Raw genomic sequence first — 19,394 nt, 5'->3', positions numbered from 1 at the left:
TACGAAGAAAGCTCAGTAAACATTGCTTAATTTGCAATGTTCAACAATTTCAAAATTCTATCCAATATTTGGAGTACATACCAGGAGGGTGAGAAGTGAGTCCACTGAACATTACCTCCTCTGCCTGTTCATCCTTTTGTGCTTCCAATTTTCTAGTAAACTCCATGATAGTATATTTGTATCTTTGTCAATTCTATATCAATATGGCCATCCAAGGGCCTAAATTCCCTAAGAAACTGACCAGTCCCATTAGTCACAGCTTCTCAGAATGTAAGAGCTAGGAGGGACCTCCCAGGCTACTTGGCCTTATAACCAAATATGCCAATGGGGAAACTGGAACTTAGAGGAGAGCTGGGACTGAAATCTAAATTTCATGACAACCAAATTTGAGTCCCACTTCATCACCCTTTGATATCATCCCCAAATTCTGCTCCTCAGGGTCCAGAGCTCCCCCTTGCGTTTCTGTATTTTTATCCCTATTTGAAAAATAACCCATCCAGTAATACTCCGTTTCATCCCATGTCCCCATGTCCTTTAGCAGGCCGGATTCCTGTCCCCAGACTAACTTCACAGTCTGGCTCTCACCTGCTTAGAAGAGAAGGGAAGGGCTCCCCTTACTCCTTGTGCACAGCAGCTTCACTCCAAAGGGCCTGCCCAGCATAGATCTGGACAGATCATCTCCTGGGGTTCAGTGAGGAAGTTCCCAATGGGTTCCTGAATCACCGTAAACAGATATAAATGATGGAGTTCTCTGAGACTTCAACTTTCTAAGGCTACTCAGGGTAGTATCCTATCCTTGGGTAATTTCCTTTCCTATAGAACTATGAGCAGGATGATCTCCCATATTAAAGAGGAAATGAGATTCTCAGGGATTAAATGACTTGCCCAAGATTGTATGACTAGTGACAAGCCTTGTGTGTCTGAAGGATGTTCTAATTCTAACCTATCAAAGCCCTGCTTCTCACCCGTTCATCACCCTTTGCTATCTAAAAACCTCTATATAGTCTAACTACAAAATGCATTCCAATTGGGAATTTCTTTGCAGTGTAATGATGGGGCAGTGGATGAAAGGGGACCTTAGCTGAGTTAATTGTTTTTAATGAGACAGAAAAAATTGAAGCCCAAAGGGACACTAGAAGACACCCTCCCCCATTACCCATTTTTTAAAAATTATTAGGCCTCAAAATGTTTTGTGTCTCCCCCTCCAGATGCTCAGGCTCCGCTTCTAACCCTTCGTTTCATTTCTTCCCTCCCAGAACACGAATCTGCCTCATACACAAATGTATCCCCAGGATCTACCTAGCACGCTCATGGGCAGGTGGTCAATAAATATTTGTGGAGTGAATAAATGAATGAATGACCTTGTGCAAAAACCCTGACCTCCTCCCCAGGTCCCAGTGAACTCATTGGTAATTGCCGAGATCCCACTGGTGATCGAGGTCAAAGACTCAGAGGCTGTGGAGTCTTCAGAGAGCCCCAGTAGCCAACAGGATGGGAGGATATGGGATGACACAGTTCTGTCACCAGCGCCCCTGCTCCGAGGGAGCAGCTGTGCGGAATTGGAGACTAGACCCAAGACAAAGGGGCATCGCGAAACAAGAGAAGAAGACGGCCCACCACGAGCCCTCCGTTGCGGCGCGCAGCCGAGCGGCAGCCGCGAACTATGCCATGTTCCCGGTCTGTGCGCCCCACACACTCCCAGAACCCGGTTCGCCCCTAGTCAGGCGCGCCGCACCCCTCACCGAAAGCGCCAGAAGCACACCTCGGAACACAGTAGAGAAGGAACTGCGTCAAGCACTACGCACTAACTACCCTCCGACCCTCTGGCCCTTCTAGGCTCCGCGTCTCAGTGCCCCCAGGCTGGAGTCCTCCCGGGCCGCGAAGCCCAGCGGAGCACACCCGCACTACGACTCCGCCTCCAGGCGAGGCTTTGCGCTACTATTGGTTGCGAGGACGGGAGGACAGCCTATGAGAGGAGAGCCTGGAAAGGGTGGAACCCTGGGAGCAGCTCCGCTAGCGAGGGAAGAATAACCTGTCAATTGCTCTGCTGGCTAGCTCCTGGGACTGCCCCCTCCCTGAAGTCGCACCGACCGTGGGCTCTGGCTGCTGAGCTGAGTTTAAATTTTCGTCCACAGAGTACGTCTTTCAACCTCAAATCCAGGGTTAGCTATCGTTTGTCAACAGTATATAAAATATGTACTGGGAGCCTACCACGCCCCACTGGAGAGTCATTCATAACATAGTGCTGAAAAATTCACCTAAAGACATTTCCTATTAGGTGAAAGTTTCAATTGAGAGTAAAATATATACATCGGCTAGCCATTTGGAATACAACCCAGAAGCCAGAGGCCACAGAGTTCCACCCAAAAGAGAGTTATGGATATTTGTTTTTGGGACAGAGGTAAATGGTGTTCTACCTAACCTTCCCCCAAGAAGCTATGTCTGAATTTGATAGCAAGGGAAAAGTCATGCTCTGTTATGCCACTTTCTCTGCATCTCCAGGTTCTGGACCAACTTTTATCTTCTCATTGGGGGAATCACAAAGTAGTCACCACCAAATAGTAGTTCCTCAATGGAAATCAGGCGTTATTTGCTAGGGTTGCCATAACAAAGCACCACCAACTTTTGTGGTTTGCACAGAAATTCATTTTTAAGTCTTTCAAAAAAGAGTCGCTTGAGGAACACCAATTTATATTACTGCTAGATAAGAAGAAAAAAAATTTCTGATTACCCATTTCTTATAATTATTAGCCCTCAAAATATATTTTGTTTTCCCCTCCAGATGCTCGAGCTCTGCTTCTAACCCTTCAAGCATGTTTCACCTCTTCCCTCCCAGAGCACAGTTCTGCCTTGTACATAACTGAACTCCAGGCTCTGGCACACTCCTGTGTAAGTGTTCAATAAATATTTGTTGAGTGAGCAAATGAACAAATGACCTTGTGCCTCTAACCTCTTCTTTAGGTCCCAGTGAAGTCATTGATAATAGCTGGGATCCCACTGGTGATTAGAGCCAAACACTCAGAGGGTGTGGAGTCCTCGAAGAGCCTCCGCAACCCACAGTTCTGTCAAGAGAGACAAGACCCACTGTGGCTGTCTTTGGAAAGACTTTCTAAAAGTAACTATAACTACCTCATTGTTCTGAGTCACTTTGTAAGGATAGATGCTGACAATGGATAGCCATTATTAAATGCAGAGCTTAAACTGGAATGAATACAATTACTGGTGGTCGTGGTAGCAACTGCCATGAATACCTTCTACCAAAAGTGGCCTCTATAATAGGATACTTACATCTCAAACTTAAGGACACTAGTGGTTCCCTTTTGACAGCTTAAGCAATGTCAGTTTCTCCTCATTATCAAGGCAGCCTGAATGCTGACTGGAGAGGTTTCACTGATGGTCTCTTCCTGACATCAGGACTTACCAGGGCTGCTATGGGTATAGTATCCTTGCAATTGTTCTGACCTCTCCTCCTTTGGTGAGCTTTATATAGTCTTAGAGGAGGGATCTAGCATTTTTCAATCTCTCAAAATGGGAATTAAAGCATATATTTAATGTATTCCACGTGGTGTTTAGATATGTTCAAATGGCCTAAAACATGAAGTCATAGCTGTCATTCCTTATTCAGTCTAAAGGAAGTATATATTGTCCTGGGATTACTCTTCAGTGATTTCATTTAATCCAAACCATGAGAAATGATTGGCCTCTTTGCAACTCTATCTACAATCCACATAGTGTTAAGCTCGAATTCAGGACCCCCCAAAGACCACCAGAGACCAAGATCGATGTAAACAGCAAAGAGATGTTTATTGTGAGCTAGCTTGGTCCTCCTTGCACGCACACACAGCAACTGGTGAGGCTGAGAGGCTCCGAGCCCAGGGTTTGCAGCAGTTTTATACATTCTTTGGAGAAGGCAGGGACCCCCACATACATCATAGCATCTCTTAGCAAATCATCACACACCGTGGGAAAATCAAATAACAACTCTAAAACATGATTAGCACATTCACTGGCGGGAACAAGTTGGATAGGGGTGATTGGTTACTACAAAAGGGGGATTCATTTGAACTGATTGGTTTAAGCCAAGAGGGGTGTTCATGCTGAATTACATGGTTTCCCAACACATTATCAACCACCATAAACTACTGGGAGGGTCATTTGGCATCCCAGGTATTTCCCTGTCTCATGCTGATTGGTGGCTGCTAGGGGGTTACTATGGGTCTCCACCTAGCCTGACTGAGTCAGGGACATCTGACACAGCAGATCTCTCCTGTTATTCATAGATAAACAATTTAGCAGGGTGGGAATGTGCCTAGGAGTGCTCTGTGGGTCTTTCCAAGGACAAAGGTCATGTCCCTTCCTTGGACAGGCTTTGCTCTGAGGTAGAGTCTGGTTTTTCAATAGTACCATTTGGGAAACCAAATATTCTGCCTCTGTAACTGTAAGTCAAAATAAACCTTTCTTCCTTGAAGCTGTGTCAAATATTTTTGCCACAGTGGCAAAGAGCTGACTAACACAGGAAATTAGTACCAGGAAATGGGGTTGTTTCGATTATACCTGACAATGTGGTTCAGAAGCATATGGAACTAGTGTGTGGGAGGAGTTTGGAAAAGATTTGAGGTGCAGGATAGGGAAGACTTAACATGTTGTAAACAGAGCTTACTGGACAATTCTGATGTAATTTCAGAAGACCATAGTGCCAAAATGAATAAAGACAGTAAAGACCATCCTTATAAGGTTTCAGATGGGAATGAGCATTCTATTGGGAATTGCTATAGAGGCCATATATGCCACTTTCTGGCAAAGAACTTTTTTACATTTTATCCATGCCCTGAGACTTTGTGTGAGACTGAATTGAAAGGTGACAGAATAATTAATCTAGTGGAGAAAATTTCAAGGCACCACAGCATTTGGGCAGTGGCATGATTATTGCTGGAAGCTTTTAGTCAGAATTTCTATGATAACCACAAGCAAAAAGCAGAGCAGAAAAAAATTGAAAAACTTAAGAGTTTGGACAAAAAAAAAAAAAGCAAATGTGAAACAGGCCAATAAAGATGTGGCCCTGAGAAGATTAGCACCATTAAAGAGAAACCTAGTACTCTGCAAAGAGACCATAGAAGAAATGCCTTGAGGGCATCTGGGGAATCAGTAAGACTCCACCCATCTCAATCTTAAAGAAGAAAAAGTGAAAGTTCACTTTAAAGACATCCCTTTGAGAAGAGAGCACTAGGAAGCCCTGCTCACACAGGACAGACTAGGAAGCTGCTTCCGCAGAATTTGTTTCACAATGCTAAGCCCAGCAGGTATTCAGAGGCTGCTGCATCCATCATCTGATGAGGCAGGGCTACTTCCTGAGTTGGTGGGATACCTTGGCATTGTTCACATGGTGCTGGGTTTTTTTTTTTTTTTAATTTCTTTTTAAAAAATTTTAATTAGTTACACATGACAAAGTACAATGGTCTTGACATATCATCATTTGAATCAGATGGGATATAATTTCTCATTTTTCTGAGTATACAATCTGCAGAATTACATTGGTCATGCAGTCACGTATATACCCACAGCAATGATAATGTCTATTTTATTCTGGTGCTGGTTTTGTAGGAATGCAAATTATTGAGATTTGGGAGTCATGGAGTCTTCCACCAATATTTCAAAGGAGGGTCTGAGAGGCCAAGCAATGTGTTTCAGGGTCAGAAATCCCTGCAGCCCTTGAGAGAGCAATGTGTGAAGCTTTGAAAGTGCTGATAATAATGCAATGAAGACTCCAAGAAGTTAGGGATGCCAGGAATATGGAATGCCTGCAGAGGAAAGTTACAGGCAGACAGTGGAGCTAGCCCAAGAGACAAGTCATGTGGGATAGCCAACATGGCCATAGGGGTGGGCTGCTATAGTCCTTTGGAGCCACCTCATGCCATCTTGTGGCATGGATCTAAACATGGATCTACAGAATTTAGTGTTTGCTTTGCTGGATTACATTTGTGTTGGAAAAAAATCCCTTCTTTTCATACCCCTATTCCTCACTTTTAAAATGGGAATGTTTAGTCTGTGCCATTGTATATTGGAAGATGGAATTTTATTTTAAAAAAATTTTATTTTAGTTGTAGATAGACACAATACCTTTATTTTATTTTTATGTAGTGCAGAGGATTGAACCCACGGTCTCACACATGCTAGGCGAGCATGTGTAGGTAGGTAGAGCTACCGCTGAGCCACAACCCCAGCCCCCATGATGAGTGGTTTCTTAAAATCAAAAAGGCCCATAGATATTCCCATGTCAAGTAAGAAATGAGCTACAACCAAAGGCTTTGCTAGCCACAAATGAGAAGACTTTCTTGTAGGTGTAGTCTTTGGTGGATGATATCTGCTATAATCAAATGCACCCCCACAAACACACTAAGAATAGGTTATTTTCCCAATGTACAGCCACAAAAGCAAAATAAAGTCTAACTGAAGGCTTTTGCATATTGAGCTCTTTCACAATAAAGCTATTTATTCCCACTGAGGCAGAGAACTTGGAAACAGGCTCCATTGGATAGCCAGTGTAGAGGCTGAGTCAAAAGCATGCTAGATATAAAAGCTGGTCCTAGATGGTTTTTAGCCAACTCACCAAATGGGAAACCATTTCATTGCTGAAGCATATAATTATGCAAATTCACCACTAAATCTTCTAGCTTCAGATCTAAACATCTAATTAGACTATGAAGGGATTCAAAGAAAATCTATTTTCCCTGTTTTATGGCCAATCTCAGGATGGGAAAGCTCTCATCATTCACTAATGAGGAAACAACAAATGTAATGCAAGGCCAATAAAAATGTTCTTCAACTTGAGGCAAAAAGAGAACATATTAAAAAAATACATTCAAGAAAAAATACAATTTAAAATAAGAAAGGAGTGGCACTTGGAAATCCCAACAGAGAAAAAACTGAAAGGAAACAAAGATGAAAAACACCATATATGAAAAAGGAATTTTAACCACATATATGGAAATAAAGGATTTTACAGTTTACTAGGTGCAAATTTATGCCTATGTTTCACATGACAGTAAACATGATGATTCTTTGCTATATATTAGCAAAATTTAGATAGAGCACTACTAGAAAAAATTCAAAGTATAATAATTGCTATATTGTATACTGTGTGCCGAGCACTGTTTTAAGTATCTTACACGTATTAACTAATTTAAACTTTACAATCCTATGAAGCAGCTCCATTTTATAGATGGGGGAACTGAGAAACATGGAAGCAAAGTGATCTGTCCAGGATCACACACCTAAAAAAGCAATGAAGCCAGGATTTGAATGCATGATGCCAGGAACCAAACCTATGCTCTTAACCACTACACTCCTTCTTCTAAAGATAGAAACAGAAGGAAACTTACTAAATTCAATGAAAAGAAAAAAATCAACCCAAAATGAACCCTTTGATACTGCAAAAAGCTAAAAACATTACCTCTAACAGGAAGACATGGAATACCTGTTTTGCACTATTCAACATTTTGAAGTTCTTACCGATGCATAAGTGATGGATTGGAAAAAGAGATAAATGAATATTTAACAAACTGTATACCTACAAAACTAAGAAATAAAACTATGAGAAAAGATAATATAGTCAAATAACTGGATCCAAACAATTTATAACAGTAATTTTATTTAATTAGCAATAACTAATAGGGAGAGGAATGACTTTCAAATGTAGCCACTTTTCATCCCCTCCCCCTCCCAAAAGCCTGAGGCTTTCCCAGGAAGTTAGGACATTCATTTCTATTTAACACTGACACCAGGATGGTGGTCGTGGGCAAATAACATTATGACTAGAACTGTTCCTCACCCCCAAAAGACTTAGTGTGATAGAGGATGAATAGATAAGAACCAGATGATAAAATTGCAGTATTCAATAAGCAGGGCAGTTCTACGGATGACAGAACCAATAAGGCCAACTCGAGGTGGAAGGTTGCCCATGTGCAGCCCACGTGGCTATGTAGTGGTACAGGGTCAGCTCTTCTTTGGATCTGGAAGCTCCCAAAGTAACTCTCTTGATTATACACATTCCTATGTGCAGAACTCTTTCATAACTTTCAAAGGAAAATGGAAACAAATACCAAAAATATAGTTGAGGCACTCTTGCCCCTCCCCAGCACTGCACTGGGAGCTGTGATTGTTTCGTTCACTTTGCTTTTTAATAAAATTTCTGCTTGCAAAAAAAAAAAAAAAGTTGAAAACAAATATAATTCACAATGGGCTGGGGATGTGGCTCAAGCAGTAACTTGCTTGCCTGGTATGCGCAGGGCGCTGGGTTCGATCCTCAGCACCACATAAAAAAAATAAAATAAAGATGTTGTGTCCACCGAAAACTAAAAAAAAAAAAAAATTAAAAAAACAAATATAATTCACAAATTATATATTTCAAGTTGTATCCTGAATTCAGTAATCTTTTTAAGTCCCCCCCCCACAAAAATGTATACTTCCAAGAATCTTTTTTAAGTCTGTCTGAGATGTCTCCCCTAGAATCACATCTGATTATTTTCTTAAACATCAACTCTTCCCTTTCTTTTCCAGTATTAGACATAAACCACAGTTCACAAAATCTCCCCTTCAGGCTGTATGTCTGACACTGTACCTCTAGCCTCTTCAGCCATTTCTGCTATATTGCCAGTACTCTCTTTCTGTTAAGAAGAAATCTGAGGATGGAAATTGAAAGAGACAGACACTGGAGGTGAAGTCTTCTGGCACTAGGGCCCCATGGTAACAGTGGAAAGGAAAAGACAATAAAGTTCATGATTGGTGAATGACTACAGAAAAAAAGTTCTGAGACTTTCTGTTTCTTATGTCTTTGAGGAATGAAAGATGGACCTAAAATTGTCTGAATGTATAGCTTTCATCTTGAAATTAGGATGACAACTGAATTTAAACAGGTCTGGTTGATAAGGAAAAAATTTATCCATTTGACTCTACTATATAATCTTACCACAAAACTCATCACTGTGAATTCCAATCATCTAGAAATGCATCTCACTGAATTCTCAATTCTCTGTATTGTTCTTAACCTGTTTATTGAGGAAGTAGGATGCAGTCAACAAGTTTGGAATTGCAGTCAGTATGCAGGGCAATATATCTCTCAGTGGGACATGACTACCCTAGACAACACCTAGACACTCTGTCATACACACACACACACACACACACACACACACACACACACACACAATTTTGAGGCAGAAATACCAGTAATAATAAGATTTCTAGGAACATATACAGAGATATCAGTGAGACCTTTGTATATGATAGTCCATGATAGGATGCCCTTTCACCTTTAGAAGCTTGAAGGAGAGAAGAAACTGCATAACTCAATTCAGAGTTGAGGTTTAAAACTTATTTATTTAACAGCTAGTATATACAAACTATTATCTATATGCTGAAAGATATAGATATATACTTGACCTCAATGAGCCAAAAGTAAGGCGGTATGAAAGTAAACACTGTGCATTGAAAACATTTACAAAGCAATTTAACACAGTTACACCTGATAGCACCAGTCATTTAAAGCATTGAGGTCAAATCAATAGATGTTTAAGAGGAATAAAGAAGCAGGTGAAGAAAATCCTTAAGACATGAGATGGATTTTTGAAGGTTATGAAAGAATTTTAGATTATCAAATAGGAAGAAAAAAGTTTTCTAGGCAGAGAACACAGATGATAAGCTACAGATGGCAGAAAGCTTAAACACTACATGGAGACAAGCCAAGAGGAAGAGAAGGAATCATAGCTTGAAGAATGCCTTTAGGAAATGGTGAACGGGGGACCTAAAATACACAGAAATTACCTTTGTCCTTGAGAAGCACACAGTCTGATTGTGGGACGGATAAATAAAAAATGAGGTAGACATTAAAACAGTTTCAAAAAATAAAGGAATAGGGAAACCAACAAGTAAATGAAATGCATAGTCCTTACTTTCCCAATAATGGAGAAGGACTGCAGTAAGTTATTCCCAATTTGGTGACTCAATAAAAATTGACAATGGTCCACTTAGATGAAAGGTTCCAAGGGAGACCAGGATGAACATGATTCTTATAAAGAAAGCTTCAAGTTGGGCACAATGGTGCATACCTGTAATTCCAGCTAATCTAAAGGCTGAGGAAGGAGGATTGAAAGTTCAAAGCCAGCGGGAGAAACTTAGTGAGACTCTGTCTCAAAAATAAAAATTCTGAAAAAGGGCTAGGAAACAGCACAGTAGCAGAATGCTTGACTAGCATGTGAAAGGCCTATTACCATTATCAATCCCCAGTATCACCAAGGAAAAAAAAAACTTCACTGAAGTTCCTTATTCTCTTTTTCAAGAAAACCATGCCTTATGATGCTGAGTGAGACATACCCGAAGGTTTCTCACCAATGTGAGTTCGCTGGTGGTGATTAAAAGTGGAACGCTGACTAAAAGCTTTCCCACACTCAATACATTCATAAGGTTTCTCTCCAGTGTGAACTCTCTGGTGCACAATAAGCTGTGAACTGTCACTAAAGGCTTTCCCACAATCATTGCATTTGTAGGGCTTTTCCCCAGTATGGGTTCTCTGATGTACCATAAGGCTGGAGCTGTAACTGAACACCTTCCCACACTCATGACATTCATAGGGCTTCTCACCAGTGTGGATTCTCTGGTGTATAATGAGGTGAGAGTTTTGATTGAAGGATTTTCCACACTCATTGCATTTATAGGGTTTTTCACCTGTGTGAAGCCTCTGGTGCCGAATAAGGCACTTACTTAGACTGAAAGCCTTACCACACTCACTACATTCAAAGGGCTTTTCTCCAGTATGAATTCGTTCATGGTCAATGAGTTGAGAATTCTGACTGAAGGCTTTCCCACATTCACTGCATTTGTATGGTTTCTCCCCAGTGTGGAGGCTCTGATGTCGAATAAGACATTTACTCCGACTAAAGGCCTTGCCACATTCATTACATTCATAAGGCTTCTCTCCAGTGTGGATCCTCTGATGGTCAATAAGATTTCTGTTAGAACAGAAGGCTTTCCCACACTCAGTACACTTGTAAGGTTTCTTACCAGTGTGAAGAACCTGATGTCGGACAAGACTTTTGCTCCGAATGAATGCTTCTCCACACTCATTGCATTCGTAAGGTTTCTCCCCAGTATGGGTTCTTTGGTGATCAATGAGTTGAGAACTCTGAGTGAAAGCTTTTGCACAATCATTACATTTATAGGGTTTCTCCCCATTATGAAGTCTCTGGTGTTGAATGAGATGGGAGCTGTGCCGATACGTCTTCCCACACTCACTGCATTCATAGGGTTTTTCCCCAGTGTGAGTTCTGAGGTGAACAATTAGCTGGGAGGTCTGCCTGAAGGTCTTACCACACTCATTACACTCATAGGGTTTCTCTCCAGTGTGGATTCTCTGGTGGCCAATGAGGTGTGAACTCCGATAGAACACTTTGCCACATTCATCACACTGAAAGAATTTCTGTCCCTTTGGGACTCCTTGATATTCCTCAGGACTGGGGGACAGATTTGGATGTTCCCCTACTTCCTTATAATCCTCACATCTGTCTTTTGTGGAGTTCTTCTTATCCTCATCTGTTATCTCCAAAAAATTGATTTCCAAACTGTTCCCCTCTTCATCTGAGGGCTGCCCTTCCAGCTTCCTCAAAGTATCTTCACAGACATCTTCAAATTCTGGTCCCATAGAAGTCACCCCAAAGAGTCCCCGTGGTGACCTATCCGATGACTCTGATCCTTTAGAAATGGTCTGCTTTGGAGTGAATTCAGAACTCTCCATCCTGTTCTCACCTGCTGCCAAAAGAAAGAAGAAAATAACCTTTACTCACTTCATGCCCTGTTCTGGAAACAGAACCAAGAGCTTAGTGTCAAAAAAAAAAAAAAAAAAAAAGTCACCTTTATGGTTAAGGAATAAAAGAACAACTTTAGAAGGGAAGAGGAAATAGGAAATATCTCAATTTGTTAATTTTTTAAAAATTCAGGATAGAAAAACAAAAGTGGAAGAGGGTAGAAAAAGAGATACCAGGACAGACAAGATGTTGAGCCAGAACAGATGGATAGACAATCAAAAACAAGGGCTGAGGTGGCAAAGCATAGTACACTCTTCCAGAAGTTACTATGATGCTGTCTCTTGGGTAAAATGACAAACTCTACATTCCTTTCCAGCCATGGCTACCAGAAAAGATGTTGGGAGAGAGAAAGCTAGCAAACACTTCAAGTTTAATACAAGAGAGAGGGCAAAGATAGGAGTGAGTTGGTGAGAGATTATGTTGTGAGAATATGACTAGGAAAGTTTATAAAAAAGAGAGATTCTGTATGACAGGACAGTGACAAGATGTGGGTATGGGTTCAGAAATATTGTGGAACAGTGTTGAAGGAGATGGCAGAACTCAAAAGTGGATAGGCTAGGTCCCCAAGCAGTGAATGCTAGGAGAAAGTTCTGTACTCCCATAAAACCAAAAATTATCAATAATTTCAAATATGAATTAAATGTCTTAAAGATCTTGATTTTTTAGAATAAGGAAACTGAAGAGTTAAGCATTTACCTTGAAATCTTGGGAAAGGCACAGTAGTATAGGTTATCACTAAAAACTAGGTGGGTTCCCTTCAATCCTCTTTTAGCTACAGTTAGGCTATAACACCATTTAGTATATAGAAAATCACAAGATGATTCTCATGTTCACCCTCGGACAAGTTGGCTAGTGTCATAAGTTTGTAAATCACAGGATCTAACCTTCCCTGGTTTTTGCAGAGAGAGAAATTCATGCAACCATACTTGGCAGCAAGTGACCCTGGGCATTCCACCCCAGATGATTGGACCAAGGCCAGGCACTAGGCCCAAGTACAATCTGTCTGTAAGTTAGTCATTAGATTCTGCTGCGGCTGGGCCAGACACTACCAAAGTATAGATGATATTTAGTGCCTGTAGCAATTAGAACCCTCTCTAAGTAAATTTTGTCCTGGAAACTGAGCAAAATTATAGCAATTAGAAGTAAGACCTAAGGCTGAAATGATGCAGGGGCCAAGTCAAACCATTAGAATCCACAATAAGAATGTATGAGGAAATCAAAAACAGAATTGAGGAAGTATGATGGGGATAAAAGTTTTAGAGTAAATAAATGGGTAAGAAGAGAGGAACCAGACACAAGGAGTAGCTATGTTACATTCATATTGGACCACTCATGTAAAATTTATTTGCCTGTGATGCTGAGGCTTCTGGGCTGTCCTGGGATGTAGCTCATTCTTCTTGAGGCTGTTTCCTACGTTCTAGTCTAGCTGATCAATTTGTTCTAGGTTCCCATTACTATAAGCCTTAAAACACATAGCTCTTTACCGACCATAAACTAAGTGACTCTCTATTCCTTACAACTTAGAAAATCTAAACTAGCCACCATACAGACATCAAACATGATATAACGGAAATATTGATCATTGTTAAAGCTAGGTGGTAAGTGCAGCAAGGTTCACTATACTTTGTTTGGAAATGTAAATGTTTGTAATAAAAGTCAAAATAAAAGAAAAATAACATAGCCAAGAAAATGTATAAAATGCAGACTCTTAAGTTAATAGGAAAGAAAATCATTACCCAGTGAGTTCATGATGCTGTAGTTTTCCAGTATTGTGTTCCGGTACAGGACTCTCTGCCTGACAGCAGGGCCTTTCCACTTCTTCTGTGTACAGTCCACTGACAGGTCCTCATTTGTGGCAGTCTCCTGGAATAACAAGCTTCTACTGCTCAGGTACAGTCCCAGGCTGAAGGGCAGAGTCATCAGGTGTAGATGTCACAGGGTACTGGTTCTTGGTGGGCAAAGGGGCAGGGGAAAGGAGTTTGGATGACTCTTTGGAAAGGCCAAGTCCAGGGCAAGACAAAAATTCCTTAACTACAAGTAGGAACCCAGCTCCAATGTAAGAAGTTAGGCAAGAGTTATAGTAGCTGGCTCTTATGTGGCAGTCTCACAGATAAGCTCTAGATATTCTTGGGCCAAAGGCACAGGAACTTGGGAAAAAGAGAAAGAGCCACACTCACCTGGGCCTTGACCATCTGAAGCACAGTGGCCATTACTTGGTCTCCTGAGTTCCCCATCTGGGAATGAGCCGGAACTATAGATGCAAGTTGAGCTGAGGGAGGAAAGAAAGCACTGAGTGGGCTGACTCCAGCCCTCAGCTCCCATAAGAACTATATTCCCAAGGAGAGGATTCAAGAGAACCCAAGCAGCTCCATGCACACTGACTCTTGGCTCTCCTCCTAAAGGCTTTACCCCAAGTGTGCTGTGGCTGTTCCCTGGAGGGCACAGTGAGAATTCCCTAGTCAAACTAAGAACTGGGTTTGCTCCTAAACTGCACTCTCCTCAATCTCTCTGAAGGAAGCCGCGTCTGACCATGTTCTCTCTGCAATGGCTTCCCTATCACTGGTCAAACCTGATTTCCCCTCAGGTCTCTGGTTCCTCATGTCCAGCTGTCTCTTCCTGTCCCTGCCATGTCATTATGGACACGCTTGGAAGCCCAGCCCAGTGTTCTTTTTTTGTCCACGAGCTCACTGGCTCTCATACTTCTCACTTCTCCTTTCAGACCCCTATCACAGCTATGTATTGGGCATTTCACTTTGATCTCTGAAGATACCTTAAATTGATTTTCTAAAATGCAGTTTCTTACCACCTTCCTTTCCTGATTTCCCACATTTTGTCCATAAGTCCTTCATTGAGAAAAAGCCTACTATTCCCCCATCTATGAATTTGTCCATTCCTGTATTTCTCAGACCTATCCTTTTCCATGTTACCCACCATGTTCAGGTAGTTATTTGCATATTTTACTGCACTAGTCCTCTATTGAGGCTCCATATAATTCAATACACAATATTCCCCTACAGCTGTGTAATCCTCCTGAGAAACTATTTCTTCAACCACCCCTCGATTTTGCTAGCCTCGATGTCAAAATTCCAATACAAGCAGGGCTTTGAATCTCAAATACAGCTCTCCTTGACTCCACCTCAATGACTGCTCAAGGGTCTTTGCCTAAATCCTCTACTAACAGTCTACCACTTTCCTCTTGCCTTCATTGTTCATTTGTGAGAGGATCAAATGCCAGAGATATCACTCATATATATCACTCATATATATCTTATAAGGTTGACTTTTTTTACATATTCGATTAACTCCTTGCTACATACATAATAACGTTTTTGAGGGGAGGGGTAGTGGGGATTGAACTCATGGGCACTCGGCCACTGAGCCATATCCCCAGCCCTATTTTGTATTTTATTTAGAGACAGGGTCTCAATGAGTTGCTTAGCACCTTGTTTTCTGCTGAGGCTGGCTTTGAACTCCCGATCCTCTGTCTCAGCCTCCTAAGCGCTGGGATTACAGGCCTACACCACCACGCCCGGGCTACATAATAACTCTTTTTTTAAAAAAATTTTGTTTTAATTAGTTACACATGACAGTATACATAATTCTTTAAAGATACAGTACTGTATCTCTTTGGTCCCCAGCAGTGTGTTTCCTATGTGCTTGAAAAAACTTGCTAAATGCACACATGATTGGAAAATAAGTAAAAGGAACAGATGAGGTCATTAAAGGAAGGAGGCCAGATAGCAGGGCAATGCAGGATTCCAGTAGATGTGAGACATAAAGATGAAGGAAAGGAGACCCCAGAGGACAGATGAGAAGTGTAGCTTGAGGTATGAGTTGGGGATATGAGTACCGAAATGCCCATTGGGGAGGTGGTGTGCCCCTGGGTCATGAGGAGGTTCCAGGTGGGCTCCAGGGGCTGAACCCCCACTGAGAGGTGAGGTAGGAGATTCCTCTGTTGTACCCAGAACTGTTGTCTCCTCCATATGTACTTCCTGTTCCTGTGCTGAGGCTGAAACCTAGAGATAAGGAAATATAATTTGGGTTCAAAAAGAGCATCCTTGAAGGTACAGAACCCAAAACCTCTATGAAGCCCCTTCTAGGAAGAAACCCAGGGAAAGAAGAGCCACAGTGTTCTTCTGACAAAATCTGAAGCTTGCACTCCTACTTGCCATCCCTCTGTTGAGTCTCTTGGTAAGAGCTTGAGGAACAGATTCTATAACCATTTCCACTCGGTATTAGGTCTTCAGACACAAATTTGCTTACAAAGAACCATCTAGAAATGTGAGCAAGAACAGCAATTCAGTACATTCTCTAGGGCCTTAGACTCCATAAGAGAACAATAAGAACTAGAGAAGAAGTAAGAAATAACAGGCATGTGACACCTGATTACGTAAAATAGCTTCTGAAGCTGACAGATGAAACAATTCCCCAGAACACTGGACAAAAAACCTTAAGAAAGCTTTTCCAACTTCTTTCAAAGTGTCTCCTCTTCAGAGAAGTCTTCCCTGAACACATTAACAAAGCAGGGATAGACATTCTCTCTTAAATTACCCAGTTATAATTTCCAGATATATATAATACTCTTTATCTTATTTACATCCCTATTGTCATTTTTACCCACTGGAATATTAAGTTTTGTGAGTATATGAACTTTGTCTTGATCACTAGCTCCTAAAGAAATGCTTGGCCCAACACTAGTGTTCAATTAATATCTGCTGACTGACTTCCCCTTGAAATGTTGCTAAGGGTCTTTAGGGTTACCTGCAAACTCAGTTTTCAATATATTCTACCTCTCACCAAAAATTCGTATTAAAAAGTCAAATAATCTCCATCTTTAGAGATCTTGAAAACACCTTAGAACATAGCCATTTTATTTCCAACCTGCGCTAGTCACCAAACCAGCTCCCCACAATCTCATGATTACTATTTTTAGCAGTACTTGGAGCAGAAAACCCAAATCATTATCTATAAAAAAAAAAAAAGTACATTTATGCTGAGTGTGGTTGTGTATGCCTATAATCCTACTGACTTGGGAGTAGATACAGGAGGATCACACATTCAAGGCCTGCCTCTGCAACTTAGTGAAGCCCTGTCTCAAAATAAAAAGTAAAAAGGAATGGAGAGGTAGCTTAGTGGTTAACTACGCTGGTTTGATACCCAGTAATGAAAAGTGAATTTTTAAAAAAGTAAAATGCACTTGCTCTGGCATGTATGAGACAGCATGAAATGAAAATAACTTCTTTAATAAACCATGCCAGATTAGCTTCTTGGCAACATCTGCTGAGATGTCAAGGGACTTGTCCTTTAATAAATCTCAACAGTGTGGTTCCCAAGTTCTTCACTGGAAGGTTCTTACAAATAGGATTCACAGCTTTTCAGTACAGTAGCTATGGGTATGGGCAGATGATAGAACTTAACTGCACTGTGTTAACACAACCTTGTGATTTGCTGACAATTAAATTCTAGTACACGTCCAATTCCTTATCAGGGATGTATTGGTTTTCTTTCCTTGAAAGCATGAAAATCTCATTTCAATTTCCATTCTAAATTGGTATTCTACAGCAAGAGACTAGAGAAAGATGTAGTGGCTCAGAATGTAGGGAGGCAGAAAATCTTGGTCCTGACACTTGGTGGTAATCAGCAATAACAATACTTTGGCTAAAATCAATGCATACTAGATGCTTAATCTGGATAAGTCAATCAACCTCCCTGGGCTTACTTCACTTTTCAAATGGGGATGATGACTGCTACAACACCAATTTTGTAAGCCTCGTAGGAGCTGAAATAAGATACAAGACACAAAAACATTTTGTTAATTGCATGATTCTGCTGCTCCACAGGAATTACTCTATAACTCTCTCCAGCTCCCAGGGACATTCATGTCCATGCTCTTCCTCCAGCAATAAAGTGACTTGCTCCTGATGGGAAGAATGGCTCTGATTTGCCCTAAACTTCCCTAATCTCTTCCTGGCAAACTATCCTAGAAAAGTGTATTTATTCCTTTAGTTATTCTATAAACATTTTATGAAAGCCTGCTAGGAAAGACAATCTTCCCCTCATGTGTTCACGTCAGAAAATATAACACTGACCAGGAACCCCAGGCTTAGGCTGGAGCCATGAGTGTTTTGCTCCTTACCTGTTAACCTGAGCTGTGATGATTGATTTATTCATGTATGCTTACTTGTTTACACAAAGGAAATGACAGCTGACAACAAATTCAATCAAATATGCATTGACTGGACAACATCTAGTCCCAGGACTCCAATCACCTGGGATGATTAGGTAGACATATTTATAGATATGCAATTATTTTTTAAAAAGCACTGAATAAAATGGCCTGCTGGGTATTTGGGAAATTTTTTGTACTAGTTTTCCCTGGTAAAGTATAAAGAGGTAATGTTGAAGGGATGAAGGTGAGCAGCTAGACGCTCAGTAGGAGGAATTAACTTAATGGTGTCATGTGTCAACATGGCATTCCCCAAACACTAATCCAGGTGTTGCTTCGAAGTACTTTGTAGATCTGATTAAAGTCCACACTCAGTTTACTTTAAATAAGGGAGATTACCCTGGATGATGGATGAATGGGCTTGACTTTATCAGTTCAAAGGCCTTAAAAGCAGAGCTGAAGGTTTCATGAAGAAAATCTCTGCCTGTGCACTGCAGCTATACCGGAGAGTTCCAGCTTGCCCTTGTTGATGGTTTCCCTGTGAATTTCAGACTTATCTAGCCAGCCACAATCACATTAGCCACTTTTCAGCAATAAATCTCTTCACAGACACACAAACATCTTCTACTTGTTCTGCTGTTCTGGCTGAACCCTAACTAATACACACGGTTACAGATGTATTTAGCTCTGTGGTCCTACAAGTCAGATTTTCCAATGTACCATACTTCTGACTCTTTCCAACTATTCCTCTGGTTCAAGCTACCTTGGCCTTAAATTTGAGAGAACCCCAGAAATAAAGAAAATTGAAATTAGAATTAAAGAGGTAAAAAGATGCCAGTTGGGCCAGGTACACTGGTACACACTTATAATTCCAGCTATAATCCCAGTTAAGGCAGAAGAATAATAAGTTTGAGGCCAGCCTAGACAACTTAGTGAGACCCTGTTTCAAATATTTTTAAAAGGGCTGGTGATGTAACTTAGTAGTAGAGTGCTTGCCTAACATGCATGAGGCTCTGGATTTAATCCCTAGTACTGAAGAAAAAAGTCCCTGTTGGGCTTGGAAAAGCTAGCAAAAGGAAGAACTAATCAGGAGGCCCTGAAATGTCATTTCTCATAAAGGACCTAAGAGGCAGGAAGAGAGAGAACTGACTTTGAGAAGTTCACAAAACTAATGAGAACTTCTCAAATGAAGGCCCCTTCTCATCTATCCCCATATTCTAACCACTGTGCAGATCCCCTGCCTGCCAGGAGTCTTATGTGATCTCCAGGCTATAGGCAGGCTCACAGCATAGTATTTCACAAAGTCATTCAGGGCTTAGCTGGGATTTGCATTTTTGTTTATGGACTGGAGCATAAAATTATTTATCCTTTCT

At 41.1% G+C, this 19,394-nt stretch overlaps 1 protein-coding gene across 2 annotated transcripts in view; it reads right to left on the bottom strand.

The window, feature by feature from the left end:
* LOC113196295 (uncharacterized) overlaps nt 1-19,394 on the bottom strand; it is a 28,001-nt gene that overhangs the window by 6,308 nt on the left and 2,299 nt on the right. Inside the window, exons 4-7 of one of the 2 annotated variants that reach the window (XM_077796287.1) lie at nt 15,706-15,871; nt 14,033-14,124; nt 13,592-13,718; nt 10,365-11,799 (exon numbers count right to left, since the gene is read on the bottom strand). In XM_077796287.1, coding sequence (XP_077652413.1) covers nt 10,365-11,799; nt 13,592-13,718; nt 14,033-14,124; nt 15,706-15,871 — 1,820 coding nt within the window. Of the gene's footprint in view, nt 1-585; nt 715-1,742; nt 1,762-10,364; nt 11,800-13,591; nt 13,719-14,032; nt 14,125-15,705; nt 15,872-19,394 lie in introns of those variants that run through there. The other variant, XM_026408112.2, reaches the window with a different exon arrangement.

The sequence above is a fragment of the Urocitellus parryii genome, chromosome 3, assembly GCF_045843805.1.
Source record: "Urocitellus parryii isolate mUroPar1 chromosome 3, mUroPar1.hap1, whole genome shotgun sequence".
Taxonomy (NCBI): domain Eukaryota; kingdom Metazoa; phylum Chordata; class Mammalia; order Rodentia; family Sciuridae; genus Urocitellus; species Urocitellus parryii.
The sequence above is the reverse complement of the archived record's forward strand: the minus strand, read 5'-3'. Positions and strand labels throughout refer to the sequence as shown.